Below are 24,105 nucleotides of genomic sequence, written 5' to 3' on the forward strand. Positions count from 1 at the left end.
AAGGAGGAAGCAACTCCAACAGGAAATTGACTTCAGACAATCTGAAGGAATGCACCGTGTTCCAAAACACAGATGAGCTGACATTAGCCTTTTCAATTAAAGGTCAACGAATGATGCCTGCAAATGATTCCACTGCTTAATCATCTCATCACAAACACAGACCCTATCAAGGACACATCCTCTGTCACACACACACACACACACACACACACACACACACACACACACACACACACACACACACACACACACACACACACACACACACACACACACACACACACACACACACTGTCCATCACACTAGAATCTTCTATCACACTAAGATCCCACTCTCCTGATCTGACACTCACAACTTCCTTGGAAGTTCTTACTGTGGGGTGCTCAAAACTGATGACAGGTTAAAGGTTTAACTTGACTGGATGAGAGGTACAATAAGGTACAACCAGATTGGATGAGAGGTTGAGGATACAACCTGATTGGATAAGAGGTTGAGGGCTTGACACCCTCACTGACAGACAGTCCAGGAAGAGGCATGTCGTTACCCTGGTTACAGCACGCAAGGTCTTGCTGGCTGAGATGGATGTCCAAACTGTCTTTTCTCTTCACTACAGAAAATATTTAGGGAGTGTGTGTGTGTGTGTGTTTGCATATGTTAGGATGTTGACATTGGATCAAGGTTCTGACATGCAGGAAGTCATACAAGGGGAGAAGGTATTACAGGAAGTATCTAGAATGACTGTATAAACATAGACAGGGTGAAAACACACACAAAGATACGCAAACACACACTCACACAAATATTTCTGTGGCATGAAAAAATAAACCTACACCATCACTTAAAAAAGAGTGAAACTGTTGGCAGTAACTGTAGATACAGTCCACAATAGTGACACTTCTGAGAAACGATTACAAACGGATAGCCTTCATCATCATCATCCTCGTCTCAGCAGGCAGCAGGCTAGGATCCAAAGAAAACATCCTGTCTAACAAAGATCACTCTGAGAGAGAGAGAGAGAGAGAGAGAGAGAGAGAGAGAGAGAAAGAGGGAGAGAGAGACAGGCATGAGCGGAGGAGAGGACTCACCCCAGGTATCTGATGAGGTATCAAACACCTGCAGTTCATCAACCCTCCCTCCCTCCCTCTCTCCCTCTCAAGCCCTTGTCCCTCTCCATCCATGTACCAGCGCAGTCTGTGAGAGTGACTAAAGTTAGACCACACCACATCAACATCCATCACCTCGTCATTAATTGTAATTAAACAGTTTGTCAACTGAACAATAACACAACTACCTCTTTTACAACCATGACACAATAGTAGCTCCAGAGACTCCAGACAATTCCAGTGCAACTCATATAACACAACTAAACACCACACAAGGATAAGAAAAACAGGCCTAACACACAAACACACCATAAGTCTATAATCAAAAACATAAACAGTGAATCACAACATAAAACAGAACTGAGGTACATTTTAGAATGAACTTATTCCAGTGAGAGAAGGGGGGTGGTTGGGAGAGAGAAAGGAATACAGATAAAAGAGAGAGAGGAAGTGGAGAAAAAGAGAGGATGTTCCACACAAGAAACCAACATTTGGAGGTAATTCCAGAGAGGCAGCACAACCATCTGATTAGTCATGTGTCATGGTAGAATTATCTGATTGGCTGCGTGTCAGGATTGAATGGAGCGGATCTGCTACAGTAACTACTCCAGGAGTGTTTGCAAACTGGGGTCTGCATTGTTGAGACCAGCCAGATCTGGTTCCCTCAGACAAAAACAATCGAACACAGATCAATCTTTTCAAGCACTCTAAGTCATCATTACACAGCACAAATGTCCACGATAGTGAGAGTTATGTTTCCACGACAAGATCCCCCTATTGAATGAACAACAGATATTGACGTAATTTGATCCAGACTTTGACATCCTATTCATCCCTCTCCTCTTCCCCTGTTCTCTCCTCCCCCCAACCCCCCCAACCCTCTACCCCTGCTCTCCAGTCCCTCCCCCTCCCTCCCCCTCCCTCCCCACCCTTTCTCCCTCTCTCTCCCCCTCTCTCTCCTCCTCCTTCTCTCCCTCTCTCTCCCCCTCCCTCTCCTGGTAAGTGGTAATGTTGATTTATCCGGTAGTGGCCCAGTCACCGGTAAATCTCCGGTAAGTCCCTGCTGTGTCAGGCTGATGGCCCTGCCGCCATCTCCCAGGGTGCACCAGTGTGATTTAAGGGGCAGCTCATCCTGGTCTAATCAGGACCAAGGCCAACACATACACACATACACACACAGACACACGGACACAGCTACACACAGTGACACAAACATGCAAACACAGACATGGATTCACACACACACAAACACACAGACAGCTCAAACACACTAACATCCCTTGTTTAGAATGTGGAGGATAAGGAACAGAGACATCTTGTGATTTACAGTATTCAAGGTCTTTCAAAATATGACCTCAACAACTTTATGGATTCCATCTGCAGGGGCTTCAGCTGGGCCGTACAAACACCACTGCAAGCCTCACAACTTTGGAATGGCTGCATTTAAAAGAGAAAAAAGTTGCATATTTCTATCCAGCTAGAGCTGATCCAGATCAAGTTGAATTGAAAGGTTTCCAATGTACATCTTTCGTGATATTAGTGTAAACCTTGATGTGAAGAGCCTACTGTAAACTTCAGACAATTGTGCTATATATTTGGATATTTTCAAGTAAACTGTTTGTTGTATCATGTAAACGATAGGAGATTAAAAACAACCTCAGGCCACTTCTCCTCCTGTTCTATCTCCTCTTCTCTCTGCTCCTTCCCTCCTCTCCTACCCTCTCCTCTATTCTCCTCCTGTTCTATCTCCTCTTCTCTGCTCCTTCCCTCCTCTCCTACCCTCTCCTCTATTCTCCTCCTGTTCCATCTCCTCTTCTCTCTGCTCCTTCCCTCCTCTCCTACCCTCTCTTCTATTCTCCTCCTGTTATCTCTTTTCTCTGCTCCTTCCCTTCTCTCCAACCCTCTCCTCTCTTCTCCTCCTGTTCTATCTCCTCTTCTCTCTGCTCCTTCCCTCCTGTCCTACCCTCTTCTCCTGTTATATCTCTTTTTTCTGCTCGTTCCCTTCTCTCCAACCCTCTCCTCTATTCTCCTCCTGTTCTATCTCCTCTTCTCTCTGCTCCTTCCCTCCTCTCCTACCCTCTCCTCGATTCTCCCACTGCTCCACTGTTCCTCCCCATCTCTCCTGCTCCAGTTCACTGGGTATGCTGATAGAGATGAAGTGTTGGCTGTAAACTGCTGCTTAGCATGGGTCTCTGAGATGCTGCTGGTGCCTGAACCATAACTCACCCAGATATCCAGCCTGGCAGCTTCTCAGCACATCTAGATTGCTTTCTGCCCATAAAGTGTTTGAGTTCATAAAAGGTTGTGTCTGGCTTAACGAGCAGTTCTGCCACCATACAGGGTTATGAAGGGAGATGTGATTGGAGGAGAATATCTCATCTCTTTAAATGGCTGATCATTAGTGATGTAGAACACCACAGTTAAACAGCCTGCACTTCGTCGTTTCACTGGTGTGTTTGTGTGTGTGTGAGTGAGTGTGCATGTGTATCAGAGTGTGTGTTTACATATGAGGCAGTGTTAGAGTGTATGTATACAGTATATACATTTGTGTGTGTGTGTTTGTGTGCTGGGTGTGTGACTGTGTATACATTTACATTTAGTCATTTAGCAGACACCTTTATCCAAAGCAACTTACAAGAAAGAACTTTACAAAAGGTGCATAGGTCAATGATCATAAACAACGAGATAGCTCCAAAAACAGTGTGGGTAGCCAGAACATGAAGCATACATTGTGAAAAGCAAGTAAGAGCCAATGGGTAGAACCAGAAGAGCATGTAGTTAAACAAATTACAATTAAACAACATGATCCCCGAAAGTGCATTTAAACATGTGTGTGTGTGTGTGTGTGTGTTTTTTCTGTACATGTGTTTTTGCGTATTGATTCTGTGTGTGTGTGTGTGTGTGTGTGCACGCATGTGTGTGTGTGTATACATGTGGATATGTGAGCTGGGACCTTGTCGCACACAGGAAGTGAGTTCAGGTCTCATGAGAAAAAACCTTCCTGGAAAGGCTTACAGGAATTAGAGAACCTGCAACACACACACATACACACATTCAGTCTTAGAAGGATCTGATATATCTCACATGAGACAGCAATGCTTGAGTGTGTGTGGTGAGATTGTGTACATGCTTGCCCGCATGTTAGTGTGTGTGTACTTGCTCGTGTGCATATGCGCTTAGCCGTGACGTGTATTCCTTGATAAAGAATGCACAAAGAGCTGGGGGATCACAGAGGAGGTAAATAGTCATCATTTGTGTGTGCGAGAGAGTGTGAATGTGTGTACTGTGTGTGTGTGTTTCTCTCTAGCCCCCGGCCATCTCAAGCCAGGCGTAAGCCATCTTGGCCTCATGTTTTCTGAGAACATGAGTGTTTCCTATTTCTGCTCTGCTCATCAATCATAACGTTGTATTTAAAATAGTAAAATACAAAAGAGAGGAGAGGAGAAAATGATATTTTCTCAGCATCTTGTCTTGGACACTGTGTTCCCCCCACACAACAGCAACATCCCTCTTCCTGGAACAGCATGCACACACATCTGTATTTCCAATTACCCAGAAGCCCCTGTAAACCTGAATAGAGACTGATGTTATTTCCTGTTCTGAGATGAGATCTCTTTACTAAACAAGCCCTCAAAACCTCCTAGCAACGCCTTACTAACTTCTTCCTGACTTTCCTATCTGTGTGAAAACCTCAAATCCATCTGCAACTCAATCAGCAATCAGTGAGTCTGCCTGTAGTAGATGTGGCTATAAGCTGTGTGGTGTGTTTTGCATAACTCAATGGCTCGTCTAACAGTGTCATTTTAGACCAATCATTAATGGTTTTGGATCTAATAGTGTCTTATCCAGTGTGTATGTGTGTGCAACAGTGTCTGTTTGTGTGTGAAGGAGTGCATGTGTGAGAGATTGCGTGTGTAATGTTATTCATAAGCTAGAAACCCTATCGGCCTGGTGTTTCCAGTAAAGCCAACCAAAAAAAGATGTGATTTGTTAAAATTAGTTTTAAATTACAAAGTCCCTGCACAAACAGACTAATGCTAAACATACACACACACACACACGCAAGCACAGCCTGACTGATTACCCTGAATACTCTGTTCTCCGTCTCCTCCCCCTCTCCTCCTCCAGGTTCTCCTCCCCCCCCCCCCCTTACTCCTCCTCCTCCTATTCAGTCTAAGCCTTAAGTCTTATAAACAAGCATGAAAGAACCAACATTAGAAGGAAAATCAAAGTCTTCCGTTACATCAACACAGATCCCTTTCCAGCTCACCGCTTTGAAATATCTAATAACTGCTAATCAATTAATTAGAACATTGACTCATGTTAATTACAGAACCAAATGATCAACCAGTCCTCTGGAGATCCAGTGGGAGCAGAGCGGCACAGGACAGCTCCTGAGCAGGCTGAGACCTGGAGATAATATGCAATCATAAAAAGCATTCGACTGACAAAATAGCCAGTAAACTTTGCTTGCTTTGCAGAAACGCTTATTTCAATTATAGCGGTCATTATGGCAGTCATTAAAAGGCTATGTTTATAGCCCTGGGCTGAGATATGGATGTGATCTATGCGGTTCTGGAGCTGTGGGGGCTATGGCGGGGGGGCTGGAGGGAGGAGGGGGGGAGGTAGGGGGGGGGGGGGGGTGGCAGAGCGGGGAGGGGAGGGGGGAGGGGGGGGGGCTATGATTGGGGGGGCTATCAGAGCTATGATTTAGGTGGATGTGTTTTACCTAATACCAGCTCTCATCATCTACATAGGCACTGTGTCATGTCGACCCTCCCGGAGTGTGTGTGTTGTTGGTGTGTGTGTGTGTGTGTGTTTGTGTGTGCATGCATTGAGGCTGGCAGTGGGGCTGGGGCTGTACAGAGGCATTGCTAGACAAGTTTGTTACAGCTTGCTGTAACACATATATATTTTGTGTCCTGTTCACCTTGAATAAGACACACCTACACATAGTGTGCTTGCGGCCAAAGACCATTCAGCACTTGGACCAATCCAGACAGCGAGTGAACTAATGGACTTCCTGTTTGTTCGCAGACAACCCCGAGAATGTCCCCTCTGAAGGATTCCCCCCTAGAGAACCGTCCCCTCACAGGCCAACTCATAGTTCCTTGCTACTGAAGTCTATAACAGAGGAGTAAGTCATCTAAAAAAACTCCAGAACTGAACACACACTGGCTACACTTACACACAATTACTCCAGCTACATACGCGCACCCATCCCAGCTACACACAGGTGCACACACACACCCACAGCAGCAACACACATAACCTCTATTGATATATCTCTTTTGATATTTTTCTCTCTACAATGTCCTGACATGACCAGATGATACTGCACCTCAAAGACTACATACATAGGTACAGGACTACACAACCCAACATAATCATCACCTTCCCTCTCGGAGACACACAAACACACACACATGCCCTCTGTTCCCTCCTTTGTCTAATTTATTGGAAACACCAGTCCATTCCCAATTCCCAACCTACTGAATGAATATGTCTGGGACCAGGGCCAGGGAAGGAGTATGTGGTGTGTGATTGTGTGTGTGTGTGTGCGGGGGGGGGGTGAGGTGTGTGTCTAAACTACATATGTTGCTGTGTACTCCGCTCCTCTATGAAATTATTACACATCAACAATATGACTGGACTGTCAGTGCATTTGTTATTACAGGAGATTAAAGCTTTCATCCAAATTATAGAAAATTGTGCATGTAGTAAGTGGTGCAGGAGATGCTATCAGCGTGTTATTACGTTGTTGTTGGGTTATCAATGCTCGACTGTGTTAGCAGTGTTGTGGTGAATTAACCAGGTAGCAGAGCACGAGCACACTGTGAGCTCCCAGTAGGATGGTCAAACCAGAGGTCATAGGTCACAACCTCGAAAGGTCAGCGCAGAGAGTCAATATCAACCTGATGCGTTATTGACACCATGTGTAACCACAGGATGAGGAGGCCTTGCTGTATAGACAGGGAGGGAGAGGGAGGGGGTGAGCTCTCCTCATGAGAGAGAGAAAGAATTCTCGGTCTCAGTTGTAGACGGGGGGTGATGAATATGTCATAAGGGTAAGAGGTCAAACCTCTTGGCCCTCTGGGACAGCACATATGGGCTCCAGGCTTGAGGCTCCAGCCACAAGGTTGTTGGTTCAAATCCCAGGCCAGACAGTAAGGTATTTGAGTAAATAATCCTAGATTTTTTTTTTCTAGTGGCCCCATGTACACATACTGGATTGACACACATACTGCATGCACATGGACCCACACACATATATACAAGAACATACAAAAACATTGGATAAACACACTTGTATACCAGTACTATAATACCACAGGAACAAACACTAGTCAAAATTATAACACACACTTTTTCACATCTGAGCAGCTGTGGTGTGTGTGTGTGCGTGCGCATAGATTTGTGTGTGTGTGTATGCGTGTGTGTGTGTAGGAACAGGAATCTGCTATGTCTGTCAACAAGAAATGTCTTCCCACTCTGTTTCTCCCTGGCTATTATGCTCCAAACATTCTGTTCTCTTTCCTTCTTTCGATCTCCTTATTTCTCTCTTCTCTGTTCTCTCTGTGTTCTTTATGTCTCTCTCTTTCTCTCCTTCTCTCTCTCTCACTCACCCAGCTTTAGACAGCTATTCACAGTTCTGAGAAACACAGCAATTTCAAATGGCCCTCCAAGCACATGCCCCAATTTATCAAATCATACTCTTAGCATCTTTTCATCAGTATTGATGTGTGTAAACTCAGACCAGAGAGTGAGCCTGTTCCTATTGTAGCTCTAGACAAATTGACTATTGATTTTCTTCTTTAAGTATTCTGAAGTCTTTCTTCTTTGGAGTCAGTTTGTTCTTGCTTTGCTGTGGGGGAACACAGACCCAGAACATACCCAAACACAGGTGTGTCTCTCTCTCTGGAGAACATGATAAGAATTGTCTGTCTGTCTCATGTCTGTCTGTCTGTCTCCTCCTTGTCTGTCTGTCTGCCTCCTTGTGTACCTGCCTCTATAGCGTCTTGATTCCTTGTCTGCAAACCTGCCAGCTTGTCTGTGTGCCTGTCTGTCATTTTCCCTCACTGCTGCCTACCTGTCTCTCTCCCTGCCTGTGTGTCTGTCTCAGTCCCTGCTGGCTGGGAATGAGACGAAGGACATAGGAAGGTGGAAGATCTATTTTCTGTTAGCACTTGGCTAATTTTAGCACTGACAGGATTCCTACCTAATCAACAGACACCTGTTCGATGGTAAACACATGTCCTGCACTCTCTGTCATAGGGAAGGACACTGCCACGGCCAGTCACCCTGGGCACAGGCACACAGACCCTAGTCATCCAGGGCCTGGTATTCAGGGCCCAGCCAGCCAGCCAGCCAGCTACCTAGAAAGCAGGTAGGGTAAGGGGTGATAATGAAGGAAATGACAGCTCGACCCAACTAGCCTGAGATCAGAGGGATGTTCACACGCTCACATCAACATGAACATCACATTCAGACTTCACACGCTAACACCCCCAGAGATTCAAAACAACATGGTTTAAACAGTGGAGATGGAATCAGCATCTTATCTCAGCTGGAATCTGTATTTGAAATGACAAAAAAACGACTTCACAAATGATCTGAATAATTCTTCATCTTTGGGCCTAGACTTCAAACCTCAGTTGATGACTCCAGCTGATCTGAGAAATAGAGGGGGGTCTCAGTGTGTGTGACACCTATGTAATGATGCGCCTCCCGCGGCACAGACACGCCGTGTCGCCACGCTGATTGATTCATGGGATAGGATATCTTATCGTCCTGCTGGAGCCAGAGAACCTTGGGAGAGGTTCGCTAATCGTGCGTTCTAACTGGTCTTGATAACAAACTAGCGTGGGGACTCCAAAACACTGGACTGCGCCTAATGACTCAATTGTAAGACAAATAAATATCTACATTTTGACAACTGCCGTATGTAAACATACATACGGCAAATGGGTGAACAATAACTAACTGACTACCTGTTTTCAGCTCTGTATAGGCTACTCTAAGTAAAAGTTTGTCTAATTTTGAAGGATGTTTCATTATTGTTTGTCATTATTCTGCTAAAATGAGAAAAGAACAGGCCGATCTTCCCGTCATGGGAAATTAGCGCAATTAGAAGGGAGATAGATTGGTGGCCTACACGCTAATTTACGGAGACAGTGTGAGAAAAATATTTCAAGCAAAGCGACTACTGGGCAAACGATAGACTCACCCCTTTGCTGCGCTCGGCTGCATTGCCATAGCAACGCTATGAGAGTAAAGAACGACAGCACTTTCATTTCCCAATCTGTAATTTCTTCATCAGCGTGCAGTCTGGCGAACTCGCTCTCTCTCTCCGTCGGCGGGTATGAGGGAGAATTTCAACCGGAGTGACTTTTACAAGTTAAAGAAAACTCTCCCTCCCGGTCCCCCGGTTCACTAGGAGGGGGCGGCACGGAATAGAAGAGAAAAGTGAATGGATAAAGTTTCGTTGTTGCTTCAGGCGCCACATCTTGTTTACTTCAACTACAACAGCCAAATCAATGTAGTAACTTTCTAACAAAGGTTATTAGATATATGGGAGGGGGGTAATATAGGTCTCTAAAGATTGCCGATTTATTTGCCTGCTCACTAATGGTGCAAACAGATTTTACACAACCTTGTCATTCCTTTTGCATATTTAAACACAAACTATTGGGTTTTGTTGAATCAAGAGGAAACTGGTGATGGTAAACTCAGTCTGCAAACGCCTAACCATATAGTATATGGGTTCATCAAGCTAATGTTACATTTACATTTATTCATTTAGCAGACGCTCTTATCCAGAGCAACTTACAGTAAGTACAGGGACATTCCCCCGAGGCAAGTAGGGTGCCTTGCCCAAGGACACAACGTCATTTTGGCACGCTGGCGACCTTCAGATTACTAGCCCGATTCCCTAACCGCTCAGCCACCTGACTAATGTTGAGGTGTGGTGGAATATAGACAGTAGTTCCAGCTACTGACATGCAGCTGGGGTTCATTAGTTGAGTTCAGGCCTCTTTATGGTCCTCCACTGCTCCCTCTGCTGTCCCAGAATGCACTGATTGAGACTGCCCCGCTCTGAGCTAATCAGAGCGGACCTGCTCTGGGCTGTAGGTTAGATCTGAATATCTGTGGCCTGCCGTACATCCCGATGGAACTGTTTGGCCTATGGCCTATCACAGTAGACCAGCTATGCCCTGTAGCCTATCACAGTATAACTTTTTTATTCCATGATAGGGCACTGTTTAACTGTATTCTTCATCCTTGTTATTAAACTATTCTGAACCCTGCTAAACTGTCCAGAAGTTTTCTGAAGAGAGATGGCCCCCTCGTCCTCCTCCTTCTTGTCCCACCTCCAGCCCCCTAGCTCCAACCCCCCTGAGAAGGAGGTCAGTTTCAGGTGATTATTCTGGCATCAGGCCTGGGTCCTCAGCATAAACACTCTGGGTTATTATAGAGTCACAGCTCACCAGTCTGCCTGTCACCCTATCACACACACACACACACACACACACACACACACACACACACACACACACACATACACACACTCACACACACAGATGAAAACACACATATTCACTTGCACACAGACACACGCACACACAAACAAACACACACATATACACTTGGCCTGCTCAACCATTTAAATGTCAAAGAAAGAGGCAATTTAACAGTCAGTCAGTTAGGTGAATGTGCGTGTGTGTTTACTGTGAACTGTATGGTCTTGAACAGGAGATTGACACCCTTGTCAATCAGTGGTTGGATTATGTTATGACGTGTGTGTGTGTGTGTGCATGTTTTTGTATGTGTTTGTGTTTTTGTTTGTTTGTGTGTGTGTGTATGTGTGCGTGTGTGTTTGTGTAGGGAGGGTTGGCCAAATCAACCTCCATCCCCTCTGCACCCCTCTGCATGGTAAGTCTGTGTGTGTCTCCAGTCTGATCTCCAGTTCTCATCTCCCCCAGCATCTCCAGAGCTCCAGACCTTCAGTAGAGGATGTGGCGGCTACAGCCCAGTGAAGGCTGGGGGCGACAGGTCGGACGGTGGGTCGGGCTGGGCTGGACCTCCTGGTTCCTCCAGGAGGATGAAGAGGCTCTGGGGTTGGCACAGAGGGACGAGCTGAGCAGGACGTATGTAGAGGAGGCTCAACAAAACCAGACTACCAGGAGGGAGAGCAGCTGTGGAACCCTTCCTTCCAGCCCCGACACCCAGCAGGAGCCCCACTCTTCTCAGACTAGGAGTCAAACTCCCAGTACCAGGATCACTACCTGGGAGGCAGGCTGGAACGTGACCAATGCAATCCAGGTAGGAGGAGAGGGGAGGGGGAGAGGAGGGGATGGGAGGGGAGGAGGGGTGAGGAGAGGAGAGAAGAGGAGAGGGGAGGCACAAGAGGAGAGGAGAGGATGTGAGAGGGGAGAGAAGAGAGAGGGGGTTAGAGTGCAGGAGAGGAGAGAGAAGAGGGAGAGAGTAGAAGAAAAGAGCCGGAGCTAATGTCCCCTTGTCCTGTCCTGACAAACAGAACATCATGACAGTTCATGAGATCATTCATGTTTACTGAAGGGAATGGAATGCACATTAACATAAAACCATTTTGTATGGCACTGGTAAACACAACTATTTCAGTAATTACAGCATAGCATTAGTATGTAAGTAAATATGCGTTTGAGTTTGTTGTGTTTACGTTTGCTGAGCTGTGTGTACAGCAGCTGCTTCTGGGCTGGTGGTTCTATCCTGCTTGGTGGTGGGAGGAAAAGGCAGGGTTCCAGAAGCTTCTGTTTTGCTACTGTCCAGTCTCCATTGGTTTTGTCATCATCATCACTTAATGTGATTATTTTCATCATCATCGTCATCCTCATTTTCATCATTATCAAAATACTGTGTAGATCTTTTATCCTTCCTTTATATTCGGTGTTCACTGCTTTAGACGATGAACTCACAGAGACCCTCCCCCGGAGAGAGTGTTTGCCAACTGTGATTGGGCAAGCAGCCATATTGTGCTCAGACTAGCCAATTAGGATGAATACAAATTGTGCTGATCTAAAGCAAAACCCCAAGTCTCTGGACTGACTGACTGACTGGTTGATTGACTGATTGATTGACAGACTGGTTTTTCTACAGTAGTCTAATGTACTCCACTCTGTTGTACTGCATTCTTCTCACCCTAGGGTATCTTCGTGCTGGGCCTGCCCTATGCCTTGCTCCAAAGTGGCTACCTAGGGTTGGTGCTGCTCCCCTTGGCTGCAGTGGTGTGTAACTACACCGGCCAGATCCTGGTGGCCTGTCTGTATGAGGAGGACGAGAGCGGCCTCCCGGTCCGTGTGCGAGACTCCTATGAGGACGTGGCCAATGCCAGCTGCCGGAGCCTGTGCCCGCTGTACCCTCGCCTGGGTGGCTGGCTGGTGAACCTGGCACAGCTGCTGGAGCTGGTCATGACCTGCACGCTCTACCTGGTGGTGAGCACCAACCTCCTGGCCCACAGTCTGTCCTCCCTACCCCCGGCCCTGGCCCTGGCCCCAGGCACCTCCGCAGCCCTCTGCCCCCTGGTGCCTCTCCTGGTGCTGCTGCCCTGCCTGCTGCTGGCTGACCTGAGAGTGGTGTCCAGGCTCAGCATGCTCTGCTCCTTGGCCCAGCTCCTCACCACTCTGCTGGTCATGCTCTACTGCCTGGGTGGAGCCGGGGGCTGGGCCTGGGACACTCTTCCTGTTTTGGTGCCCTATGATAGGATGCTGGTGTCGGTGGGCGTGATTATCTTCAGCTACACCTCCCAGATATTTCTGCCAACGCTGGAAGGAAACATGGAGAACAGGTATTAATTAAGTGCTGGATAGAGGGATAGAGATATGTATAGATGGATGAAAGAACGGATTGAGGCATGAAGGAAGAAGCATGGAGGGATAGAGGGATAAAGGGATAGAAAGGATGGAGGGAGAATGGATAGAGAGATGTAGAACAGTAAAGTAATTCATTGTGGTTCTGCTTGGTTTATCTTGTGTGTCTACTACGTGTTTCTCCAGACAGGAGTTCTGCTCCATGCTGGGCTGGACCCATGGCCTGGCCTGTCTACTGAAGACCCTGTTCTCCCTGCTGGCCTTTCTTACCTGGGGGGCCAACACCCGCGAGGTCATTACCGACAACCTGCCGTCCCCCATGAGGACGATGGTCAACCTCTGTCTGCTCACCAAGGCTCTGCTCTCTTATCCCCTCCCCTTCTATGCTGCCACCGAGCTCCTACTGGCCAGTATAAGAGGGGGTGGGGTTATGAGTAAAGAAGGGGAGGGGCCTCCAGGTGAGAGGTGGGTGGAGTCTGTTGGGACACTGAATTGTGACGACGAAGGCTCCCAGGTCAATGAGGTTATGGGTAGGGTTGTTGATGAGGAAGAGGCGGGGTCTGTTACCAATCCAGAAGGGGAGGGGTCTATTGTGGGTGGAGTCCTAGGGACGGTAGGGGCGGGGTTGAGGGCCCTGAGAGGCTTGGAGGCGGGCTCTGTGGCCCTGAGGGGTGGGCTCTTGCTGCTCACCTTCCTATTGGCTCAGCTTGTACCCCACTTCTCCCTGCTGATGGGGTTGACAGGGAGTGTGACGGGCGCAGCCATGAGCCTCATCCTGCCCTGCGTGTTCCACCTGCGACTGCGCTGGGCGGGGCTGAGCGGGTGGAGCCGAATGCTGGACCTCATCATCCTGACTCTTGGCACCGTCTGCAGCCTATCTGGCTTGCTCTGCTCTCTACATGGCCTGCTGCAGGCAGTCAGAGATGGATAGAGGGAGGGATGGAGGGATGGGAGAATAGCAAAATGTGGGATACGGGGATGGGTATGGGCAAGTAGAGCAATGGAGGAAGGGAGGGATAGTAGGATGGAGAGGAAGATATAGAGTGTAAGGAGAGAGGGAGGGATGACTGGAGGAAGAGAAAGAAGATAAACAATGACATTCATCTTTTAGATTTTCTCTACTGAAAAAAGCACATTGTAAAAACTTACATTCAGCATGATATATTCTCACATTTGTGATTCTATGATGTAGTTTTCTTTTCAGATATATGTCTCTCGTTTAGCATCTCTTACTGTTAATACCGTAGCACTGATGCTTTACCTAGCTGTCTCCCCTATGTTCTGCTTTTCTGTGTAGAAATAAAACACTCAAATGATGCGAGTGACACTATATTTGTGTTGAACAGTTGATGTGTGTAAATGCGATTAGTGTTTTAAACAGTTTGAAGTCTTCTGAGGGATGTGCGAGCTCAAGGTATTCCTGACAGAAAATCAGATCAGAGTCATTCATCTGTGTTAGTGGAGCTACTGCATATTAGCTACAGAAACCCAGGAAAGAGAGACTGGGGACTGGGAGGGAGGAGTGGGAGAGAGGGAGGGGGGAAGGAGTGGGAGGGAGGGAGGGAGGGAGGGAGGGAGGGAGGGAGGGAGAGAAAGAGAGAGAGAGAGAGAGAGAGAGAGAGAGAGAGAGAGGAATACTGGAAGAGAGGAGAGGAAGAGAGAGGGTAGGAGAGCATGAGAGAAAGACCTTAAGTAGAGAGACGTTTTATTCCCTTTCCTCCCAGTCAGTCACGCTCTATAAAGGACATCTGTTGAAACATCTTCTCCTCCTTCCATTCTCCTCCTCTCCTCCTGCTCCACCTCTCCCTCCCACATCCTCTTCCCCCACACACCCCATAATAATCAATTATTATTGATGACATTCTCACTAAATACTGTTGAAAATGACCTAAGTACTCGAAAGCTGGAAAAGCTCCTTCAGCTAACTGTGATATGTCCACAACCAGTTGGTTCAGAACCAGCACCTGACAGACGGCTCTGCTATGGGTCCAGAGATGGGGGGATGTCATCACCATCAGGCTTTACCCCAACAACAGCTAGGGATGGAGGGATGGAGGGAAAGGGAAAGAAAACAAGGGTGGGTGGAGTGTTAGAGTAAATGAGAGAGAGAAATAGGAGAAGATTCTTAGAGAGACATAGAGAGTGTGTATGTGTTTGTGTGGGAGCGAGAGAGAGAGAGAGAGAGAGAGAGAGAGAGAGAGAGAGAGAGAGAGAGAGAGAGAGAGAGAGAGAGAGAGAGAGAGATAGATAGATAGAGAGAGAGAGAGAGAGAGAGAGAGAGAGAGAGAGAGAGAGAGAGAGAGAGAGAGAGAGAGAGAAAGATGGGACCATTATCGTTTTTTCTTCGGTTTCCCAGGCCAGATAGGGAACATGTTTGGTCTTGGATGGTCTCTCTTTGGACCAGGCTGGGATGAAGGAAGGACCAGGAGAGAGAGGGGGGGAGAGAGAGAGAGACCAGGAGCAGGCATTATTGGTCCTGGAGGATCTCTCCATAGACCAGTCTTGGTAGCATCTAGACCTTTCCTTCTCCCAGCCTGTTATTCACATAACACGGTGACTCACGCTCAAGAGAGAGAGCTGAGGGACGTCTCCTTCTCTCCTTCCATCTCTCTTTTTCCACTGCTCCATCTCTTCAGCTCCCACAGTCTGTGTAACCCTAAACCCAAACATTCTTAATAGTCACTGGAAGCAACTCGTAGTTCCACTCCCAGTGACCAGCCCAGCTACCCAACCTGTGACCCATGAGAACTCCTGATGGTGTGAGGGGGAAGGGAACCGTGCAGCACTGAGATGAGGAAAACAGCAGCTGTGTGATGGATGTCACTGGCTGATACTGCTGTCCTTCCTCTGAGTGAGAACCAGACTGGATCACCAGTGGATTTCACTGGATCACCAGTGAAAGAAGAGGAAGAGGAGAAGGAGGTGACAACAAATATTATGTTAGATCCAGGTTTGAAGAATGATTGCTGGTGGAGAGAGAGAGAGAGCCAGGGGAGATAAAGGAATAGACGAATGTAGAGAGGAGGGAAGGAGATGGAACGGGAAATAGAGGGATGGAGGGGTGGATGACTGTCTGAGGTTCAGAATATCACTCCGTCTTGGTTTTATTGGTTGTCTGTCAATCCTTGTTTTCATTTCCTCTCTCGTCCGCCCACCATGCCTCGGTCCTCTCTCTCCTCTCCTCCATCTCTTACCTCCCTGATCTCTTGTCATACGCTTGATCTGTCTCTCCATCGCTCCTTTATTACAGAGAGCAGATGGGAGGGAGAGCAGGGAGCTGGGGCTGGGCAGAGCCTGTCAGGAGTACACAGACATTCACACACCTGCACATACACACGCAGAAATACACACTCACACACGTAAACATATACACACGCACGCACACTCATACATGCACACACACACAGACAGAAGAATTGTGGTTAAGCTATAGAGAAAATGCTTCAGCAACAACAAATAACTCATCAAAAGTAACTTCCTCAGGTGCTTCAGTGCCTTCCAATCTCTACTCAGCAACTGTCTCACTGCACTCACAGCACGAGTGCAGTAGTCCAGCCACAGAGAAGTGTGTGTGTGTCTGGGCATGTATGTGATTGTATGTGTGTGTTTGAGTGTGGGTATCGCCCTCTACCAGTGTGGCCAGGCCTTCTCTACACAACTCTGTGGGGATCATAAGGTTGCAGAAACTTTAAATTACACACACACACGGACACACACACATACACAAAGAGAGAGAGATATTACATTGTAGTAGTTAGTCTAGGATCAGTCCCGGCAGTTAGAGACCCTCCCAGAGAAGTGTAGCACTCAGAAACAGGTGTTATTAGACCAGCTGTTACATCAAAACAACAAAAGTACCTCTCCTCTCCTCACCTCTTCTCTCCTCAGCAGGTAATCCTAGTTGATATTTGGACTGTTAGGATAGGGTGCTTTGCTTTGTGGTTGCCGTGACAACAGAGTGGACTGCCAGTTAAATCTGTTCTCGTTACTTTACTGAGACAGCCGTCTCCCGTGGTGATCTGAGTGTTCTCAACATCTCTACTCACTCCGTCTTGCTGTTTGACAGGAAACTGAGCATCAAACACACCACAGCTAATAAATGACTCACACAGTTGCAACGTGATTGGGTGGTCATGAGAGATCAAGGGCTGTGATTGGCTGCCCTAATGAGAAAAAGAGGAACAGATACATTTAACAGATTTCTCTCCTTCCAGATCTGTCTGGCAGGAGTAGTCCTGGTATGGTCTGGCCAGGTGTAGTCTAGGTATGGTCTGGCCAGGTGTAGTCCTGGTATGGTCTGGCCAGGTGTAGTCCTGGTCTGGTCTGGCCAGGTGTAGTCCTGGTATGGTCTGGCCAGGTGTAGTCCTGGTATGGTCTTGCCAGGAGTAGTCCTGATCTGGACCCACCAGTGTGCCTCTGATTTGAAGACAGGGGGCGCTAAAGGTCATCTGTATACACGCTCACGAAGCACAACAACACTGGCAGAGCCCTGGTTAACCAGACCCAAATAAATGTGTCTCTGCCTCCCTGCAGGAAGAGTGGAATCAGTCACACCAGAAGCAGTCTCTCTGAGTCCACCTGGCCATGAAGAAAGAATACTGTTACAACCTGCTAACTGGATGAAGGAGGAATGAGGATGTTTTAACAGAATTATCTAACTAGTATTGATTACAGTCCCTGGTTAAAGAGAGGCAGAGGAAAGGAGAGGAGGGCTGAGGAGAAGAGAGAGGAAAGGAGACCAGAGGAGAAGAGAAGAAGATAAGAGAGACGCTACCTGGCTGCAATCAATCTCCTTTCTAGACTCCCCCACCCCTTTCCCCACCACCCTCCCCAGCTAGCATAATGAGGTCTTTAAAAGTCTTCACCTCCACTGCCCACAACAATGCTTTCTTATTGGACGGTGCTTCTTTATCAGGAAGTCTCTGTGTGGGGTTGTGACCCTGGACCCTCTCACTGTCAAAAACCCAGATTGGATTTCTCTCCTTGCTGTTGCTGGGTAATAAAGCAGCCAGTCTGTCTGTCTGTCTGTCTGTCTGTCTGTCTAGGTGAGATCAGATGATGCACTAATGAGAGAGAGAATCCTTAAATGAAACTGACCTAATTGTAGTGATGTTAATACTGTATGTGTGTGTGTGTGTGTATGTGTGTGTGATAGGGTGTCTCATGGCTGTATAGTAAGTATCCACTCCTGTGATTAAAGCTATCTGTGTCAACAGCTGTTCACCAGCTATCCCTCTATGTTGAGTCTCTTTGGTCCTTATCTGGTCTGCTCTGGTCTGTCTGTTCAGAAGTCTGCCTAACTGTTTTGTCTGCCTGCTGCCCAAGTGTCTGTGTGTCTTTGTGTGTGTGACAGAGAGAAAGTGTGTGTAAGTGGAGGGTGGTGGTTGTTATTAAACCCATGTGCTCAGCTCCAATACCACCTTAGCAAATGGTAATCATCCTGGCCACAGCCTGCCATGGCAGCACACACCTGGACATCCCATAACAACAGCAGGATGTGGGTAGCAGCTGCCTAACTAGAAACTAGATGTTTTTACAAGTGAAAACATTTGCTGTGTTGATCTTCTGTAATGATGAAACAATAAATAGTGGGGTCTCTTCCACGTGAGTGTAACGTTGGTAGCTTTGTTCTTTGGTGGTATGTGAATCAGAGATGCTGATTGTGGCTGTTAACTTCCCGATGTGATCTGCATAAAAAGGAGTTCTCCTGTGTGTCTATACCTGTGTGGTTGTCTGGGCACAACAGTGTACTATTAATGTATTGTTCTAAACAACACTTTAGTAATAATGTGTTGTTCCAAAAGAAAATACAGGGTATTAATGTGAGTATTAAGAGTTTTTATATACAGATCTGCAGTTTCACCATATTGTACACAACACTATTGTTAACAGCTCCAGTCTCTGTTCCTCTTATGTCTGGATGGATGGTTGGATAGATTAATGGATGGATGGATTACAAGTGTTTTCTCAAGTGTTCTTCTGGCAGGTACCTATGTCTCCCTCTGGTGGGTCTCTATAATACCCCCACTTGCTCCCCTTCCCCCTCCTCAACCCCCATCCTGAGGGGGCAGTTAAAAGCACTGAGGAAACATAATGTCTTTCATTACAGAGGCAGGGGAGAGTGTTACTCTTCTTCCTTCCATCCATTCTTTCATCCCTCCATCTCGGAGTGATGCGAGGTTTTATATCCGTCGGAACGTTTAGGAAAATTCTGGAAGACGGATGATGTTCTAATGGGGAGAGAAACTGCAGGAATCAGCTTTCCAGTTATAAGTGTAATATCAGAGGTCTATCTACCATGGCACACACACACACATGCATGAATCGGCCCCACACACATGCTTAGACACTTAAGAGTACACACACATACTAGCGATCGACACTCACTTATTCTCTCAATTTCTTTTCTGCTCCCCCTCTTCTCTCTTGCTTACTTTCTTTTCGCCTCAGTTGGATACAATTATTAAAGATGCCGCTTCACAAAAAACTATTGAAAATGTGTGAGTGTGTATGTGTGGATGGGTGTGAGAATGTTTTCATTCTTTTGAGCGCGTGTGTGTGTATCCCGGTTGCCTGATCTTCTCTGCTGTGGGAGACCTGGGGTATGCTGAAGCTTTTATCGTGATGAGCTGTGAATGGCCTGATTGTGTGCTACACACACATATACACACACACAGAGACAGAGGGACAGAGAGAGACAAAGGCGTAGAGGAAAGAGACAAAATAGAGAAGAGAGGGGCATTAATAACAGCCAGATGAATCGCTGCTGCGCCTGAGAGGCATAAAACAATGATTATTCAGCTGAGAAGTGAGGAGTGTGTGTCTCTCTGTGTGTGTGTCTCTGTGTGTGTGTGTGTGTTTGTGTGTCTCTGTGTTGGCAGAGTTATGCCAGCATGTTAAGTGGATCATAAACAATGGAAGCCTTGTGGTGAGAAGACAAAAGCTCCCATCAGCATCCCTCCACACACACACACAATTCATTAGTATGTTCACCAAATAATGAACACACAATGTCCACCTGTCTCCTGTGACCTTTCTACAGTAGAAATTATAACTTTTCGATCCCGACTGCACTTCACCTGCTGCTATGATAATGATATATTAAAAGGTTCCTTGCAGAGTCTCTGGTTCATTCTAAAGGTTTTACCTTAAGAACAGTCGTTCTTTCAGCTTGTTAGATGCTGGAGAGAACTGAAGGGGCAGAACGGGGGAAAAAGAGAATCAAATGACATGTTCATTTGTACGGTTAAATACCTTTTATTAGCACCTTTCAGGAGACACACTCTCACTGTGCTGCTATTCCAGGACCAAGGTAATTGGGGGGCGGTTAATGATTATGACACAAAGAGTGAACAGGCCAACGAAAATGTCACCCTAACGTCCGGACAGACCTGCCCGCAGTCTCCCACATTAGACAGCAGGGGAGAGATGTAAATGCTCCTGTGTTCAGAGCTCCAGTGTCCTTTCTAATCACCAGTATTTAGGGCTCCAGTGTTCTGTGTTATAGTCTTCAGAACTCCAGTGTTCTATCTGAGCTCCAGTGTTCTATCTGAACTCCAATGTTCTATCTGGGCTCCAGTGTTCTATCTGGGCTCCAGTATTCTATCTGAGCTGTAGTTGTGATGTCATCATCTGCAGCAGCAACAGTTGTGATCCTGGGCCAGTGTTGTGATCGGAGCAGCAATAAGAGCAGATCTAATTAGCGGGCCTGCAGGCCCACTATAATCCAGTTAGGAACACAGCCCCGACCAATCATACTCACTAATGGAATTAACTGAGTTAAAACGTCCACGTAATTGGATTGTGATTTCAACTTTCTGAGATCTGCTGCAGTTGCCAACCTTTTAATCAATAAACAAACTGACGTGATGTCACAACTCATTAGAATAGGCATCCCATAATTATTAGGAGTGTTGTCAAGCGTCTGGAGATGTTCCTCTTCTGAGTCCCCAGCTGGTTGCTACAGACTGGGAGGCTGAGAGACACACATGTCTGTCCTTCTCTGTACTCCCTCCTGAGTAAGAGTGTAAGAACCTCACTCTCCTGTGTGAAGACATCAGCCATGGTGCTCGACCCTGCAGCACTGTACCACTCACAAGGTGTGTGTTTGTGTATGTGTGTGTGTGTGTGTGTGTGTGTGTGAAGATGTGGAACGGCATCGTTCCCACTGACTCCTATTGCTTCTACCGCCGCATAGAGGCCTCAAGGCCACGTCCATTCTCACAGTCCTGATCTCTCCACCCCGAACCACCTCTACTACATAAGGATTACTGAGGCCTAAGAAACTCGAGGGCCGAGTGCTCCACCTGCAAGAGCACGATCAATATCTAATGCAATTAACTGGGAAATTAAGTGGAGAAAGAGCCAGGTTACCCATCAAAGCAGTGAGGGGAACACTGCTTTGTTTGGTTTGATGAATGGTGTTGTAGGGTGTCTGGGGCAGCCTAGACCCCGTGTCATTGCCTGTGGAGACAAAATTTTGGGGAGGAAGTCCATATTTGGAGCTTTAGCTGGAGGCGGGCTAATTATGCCTGTTTTAATAACACCCATTTATTATGATTCCGCATATTCATGACACCACAGACGGCTGGGAGCCATTAGATTAGACTGTAGAGACGGGGGGTCTGGGACTAGGAGACCCTCTCTGGTCTCTTTCTCTGTCTGGTCTCTTTATATCTATCTGTCAAATGAAGAGAGACCAGAAGAGAGAAGAGAGAGAGAGTTTTAGAGAAAAAGCGAGAGAGATGAGCAAGAGAGAGAGAGAATTAGAGAAGGGGAAAACACCGTTTGACAAATTAAGCTGTATTCATGTGCAATAACTACTCAATCACCATTAGGCTAATTAAATCATAATAGGCCTAATCACTCTCTCGTTAGCGATGAAGAGCACTCTGCAGTCTGACTGGGACACAGCTCTCACAAGGAGCTAGCACACACACACACACACACACACACACACACACACACACACACTGACAGTCGGGGGGAGGGGGAGTGTAAAGGTGGAGAGTCTGAAGGGGCAGAGGATGGAAGGAAAGGATCAACAGATGAGCGAGTGGAGTAGAGTCTGAAGAAGTGTCTTCCTGTGATTCTCAACCTGCTGGTTCTTCAAGGGGAGGGATAGGGAGGATAGGTTAGGGGGAAAGGGTAGGGGGATAGGGCTGGGGTGGGGTAACAGAGAAGAGGGAGAGACAGAAGAATGGGGGAAGGAGGTTGGAGGGGGTTGTAGGGAGAGGAGCGGAGGGGAGATAAGAGAGGAGGAGGAAGGGTAAGGGATAGGGGGAGGAGCCTTCTCTCTGGTCCAGGTTGGCCCGGAGGCATCCACCTTAGCCGTTGCCATGACTGTCACACAGTTGCCATGGAGCCGTCCACCATCTGGCCCCAACACGGTACGGTTGCCATGGTATGACAGCATCCTGGGCCAAGCGGGTCCAAGCTGCACCTGGTGATGTCAGGGGGTGCCAGGGGAGGACAGGTGGACCCTGCACCACCACACACATCTATAATTCACATCCCATTGAGTTCACCAGAGATAGAGCACTATGACAGATGACAGGCTAACTCCGTCAGCTGGCTAGGGCAGACTAGGCCCACCCTTACCCAGGAGGGGCCCGGGGGGAAGACAGGTGAAGCGAAGCCATGAGCTGGGACAGCACGGTCGCCAGACCTGCTCCTATGCTGTGGAAATCTTGGAGTGTGTTTGATATAGTGTACCCACCAATTAAAATGTATCTAAAGTGCATCTGCACTTTCTGCAGCCACTGAAATGAGCCTTCTTCCTACCTTCTCTCAACTCTCCCTCCTCCACCCCTCTTCCCTCCTCCGTCCCTCCCTCTGTCCTCCGTCTATCTCCTCTCTCTCTCCCCTCTTTCCTCATCCCTTTCTCCCCGCCATGCCTGCCTCACTCTGTATTTCTCCTCCTCCTCCCTCGATCAGATCATTTCAAAGCCTCCTCAATCGGGGTTACACGTCATCACTTCACTACTTAATGTGTTAACCTATCACAGACTCAAGTTTACATTCCTTTTGTGTCTTTGTGTTCGTACATGATGTGCATACCAGGCCAACACACAAAACACGCACACAAAGATGAGTGGGGGAGATAGAAAAAAGGGAGCGCAGCATAGAATAGAAGAAGCAAGGTTCTCAGAAAAAAAGAAAGAGTGGAAGAAAAGATAGAATAGTATGGAGAAAGAAAGGTGCTTATCAGGGTTGCTGTTTGAATGGTATATTTCTCTATACCGCCTTACCTCCTCCAACGGACCTGTGGGCCTTGAGCGACGTGCGTACATTCACTCTGGTGCTCTGCTCTCCTCTCTTTCTCTTCCCCTGATCCCCTCTTTGCCTCTTTCTTTTTCCGCCTCTGTCCTTGTCGGTTTCTTTCCCCATCTATTTCTTTCTTTCCGTTACAGCCCTGCTTGTTTCCTGTTGTCATCTCTGATTTGTCCTCAGTGATGCTCTCTCTGTGTGTTACCCAGCCAGCCAATCAGAGCAGCTGTCGTTGGCCTTGCGAGGCGAGGAGGAATGAGTGTTTGCTGTCCAAACATTTCTGACACCTGAAATTGGCACCTACCTTTGCCTCTGATGCCCCCCCTAACTCTCAGTCCCTCACTCCCCCTCTGTTCCCTCTCGGTTGTCTATTTCTCTCTCTCTCCTCTGCACCCTCCCTCCCTCCCAGTCTCTCTGGTACAAGCTGAGGAAACCTTTGATATGATGTGTTTACATGAAGATCAGTCTCTGCTCTCCTTTCATCCTCCTCTCCTCTTCCCCTCACACTCTTCTCTTCCTACCATCATCCTCTCACCTCCTCTACTTCTCTCACCTTTTCTCCCCTCCATCTCCTTACTCGGCAATCTCATTTACTTCCCTATAATGTTCTCTGAGTTCTGTTCGTTCGTTTGACCCCAATCTATCCCGATCTGTGATTGTATACATCCTTATGGAAGATGTCACTCTGCTAACAACAGGCACCACAGGGTTCCAGTCAACACAAACTTCCGATTAATAAATAGTCACATGCTATTGAAGCAAAACATTTAGAAGAATTAAGGACAACACAAGCGCACAATCACACACACGGCTCCTATTTCCAATGAAACAGACGTGTGAGAACTCGTAGCGGCCGTTCGGTTTACTGACGTTAGAGGGAGCCTCC

The 24,105-nt window shown here is 47.2% G+C and overlaps 1 protein-coding gene across 1 annotated transcript; it reads left to right on the top strand.

The window, feature by feature from the left end:
• The first annotated feature begins 10,442 nt into the window (after nt 1–10,442).
• On the top strand, nt 10,443–13,881 carry si:dkey-126h10.1 (vesicular inhibitory amino acid transporter). The gene is made up of 5 exons (XM_047022156.1): nt 10,443–10,511; nt 11,203–11,427; nt 12,288–12,928; nt 13,137–13,415; nt 13,590–13,881. The coding sequence occupies exons 1-5, from the start codon at nt 10,443–10,445 to the stop codon at nt 13,879–13,881; spliced, it is 1,506 nt and encodes a 501-aa protein (XP_046878112.1).
• The last annotated feature ends 10,224 nt before the right edge of the window (nt 13,882–24,105 follow it).

The sequence above is a fragment of the Hypomesus transpacificus genome, chromosome 6 (assembly GCF_021917145.1).
Source record: "Hypomesus transpacificus isolate Combined female chromosome 6, fHypTra1, whole genome shotgun sequence".
In the NCBI taxonomy this organism is placed as follows: domain Eukaryota; kingdom Metazoa; phylum Chordata; class Actinopteri; order Osmeriformes; family Osmeridae; genus Hypomesus; species Hypomesus transpacificus.

Excerpts from the sequence above, each read along its gene's own strand:
- si:dkey-126h10.1 (XM_047022156.1), top strand. The coding sequence starts at position 10,443 with ATGGCCCCCTCGTCCTCCTCCTTCTTGTCCCACCTCCAGCCCCCTAGC. Across the intron at positions 10,512-11,202 it reads CCAACCCCCCTGAGAAGGAG|GAGGATGAAGAGGCTCTGGG; the intron begins GTCAGTTTCAGG and ends TGGTTCCTCCAG. Across the intron at positions 12,929-13,136 it reads GAAGGAAACATGGAGAACAG|ACAGGAGTTCTGCTCCATGC; the intron begins GTATTAATTAAG and ends GTGTTTCTCCAG.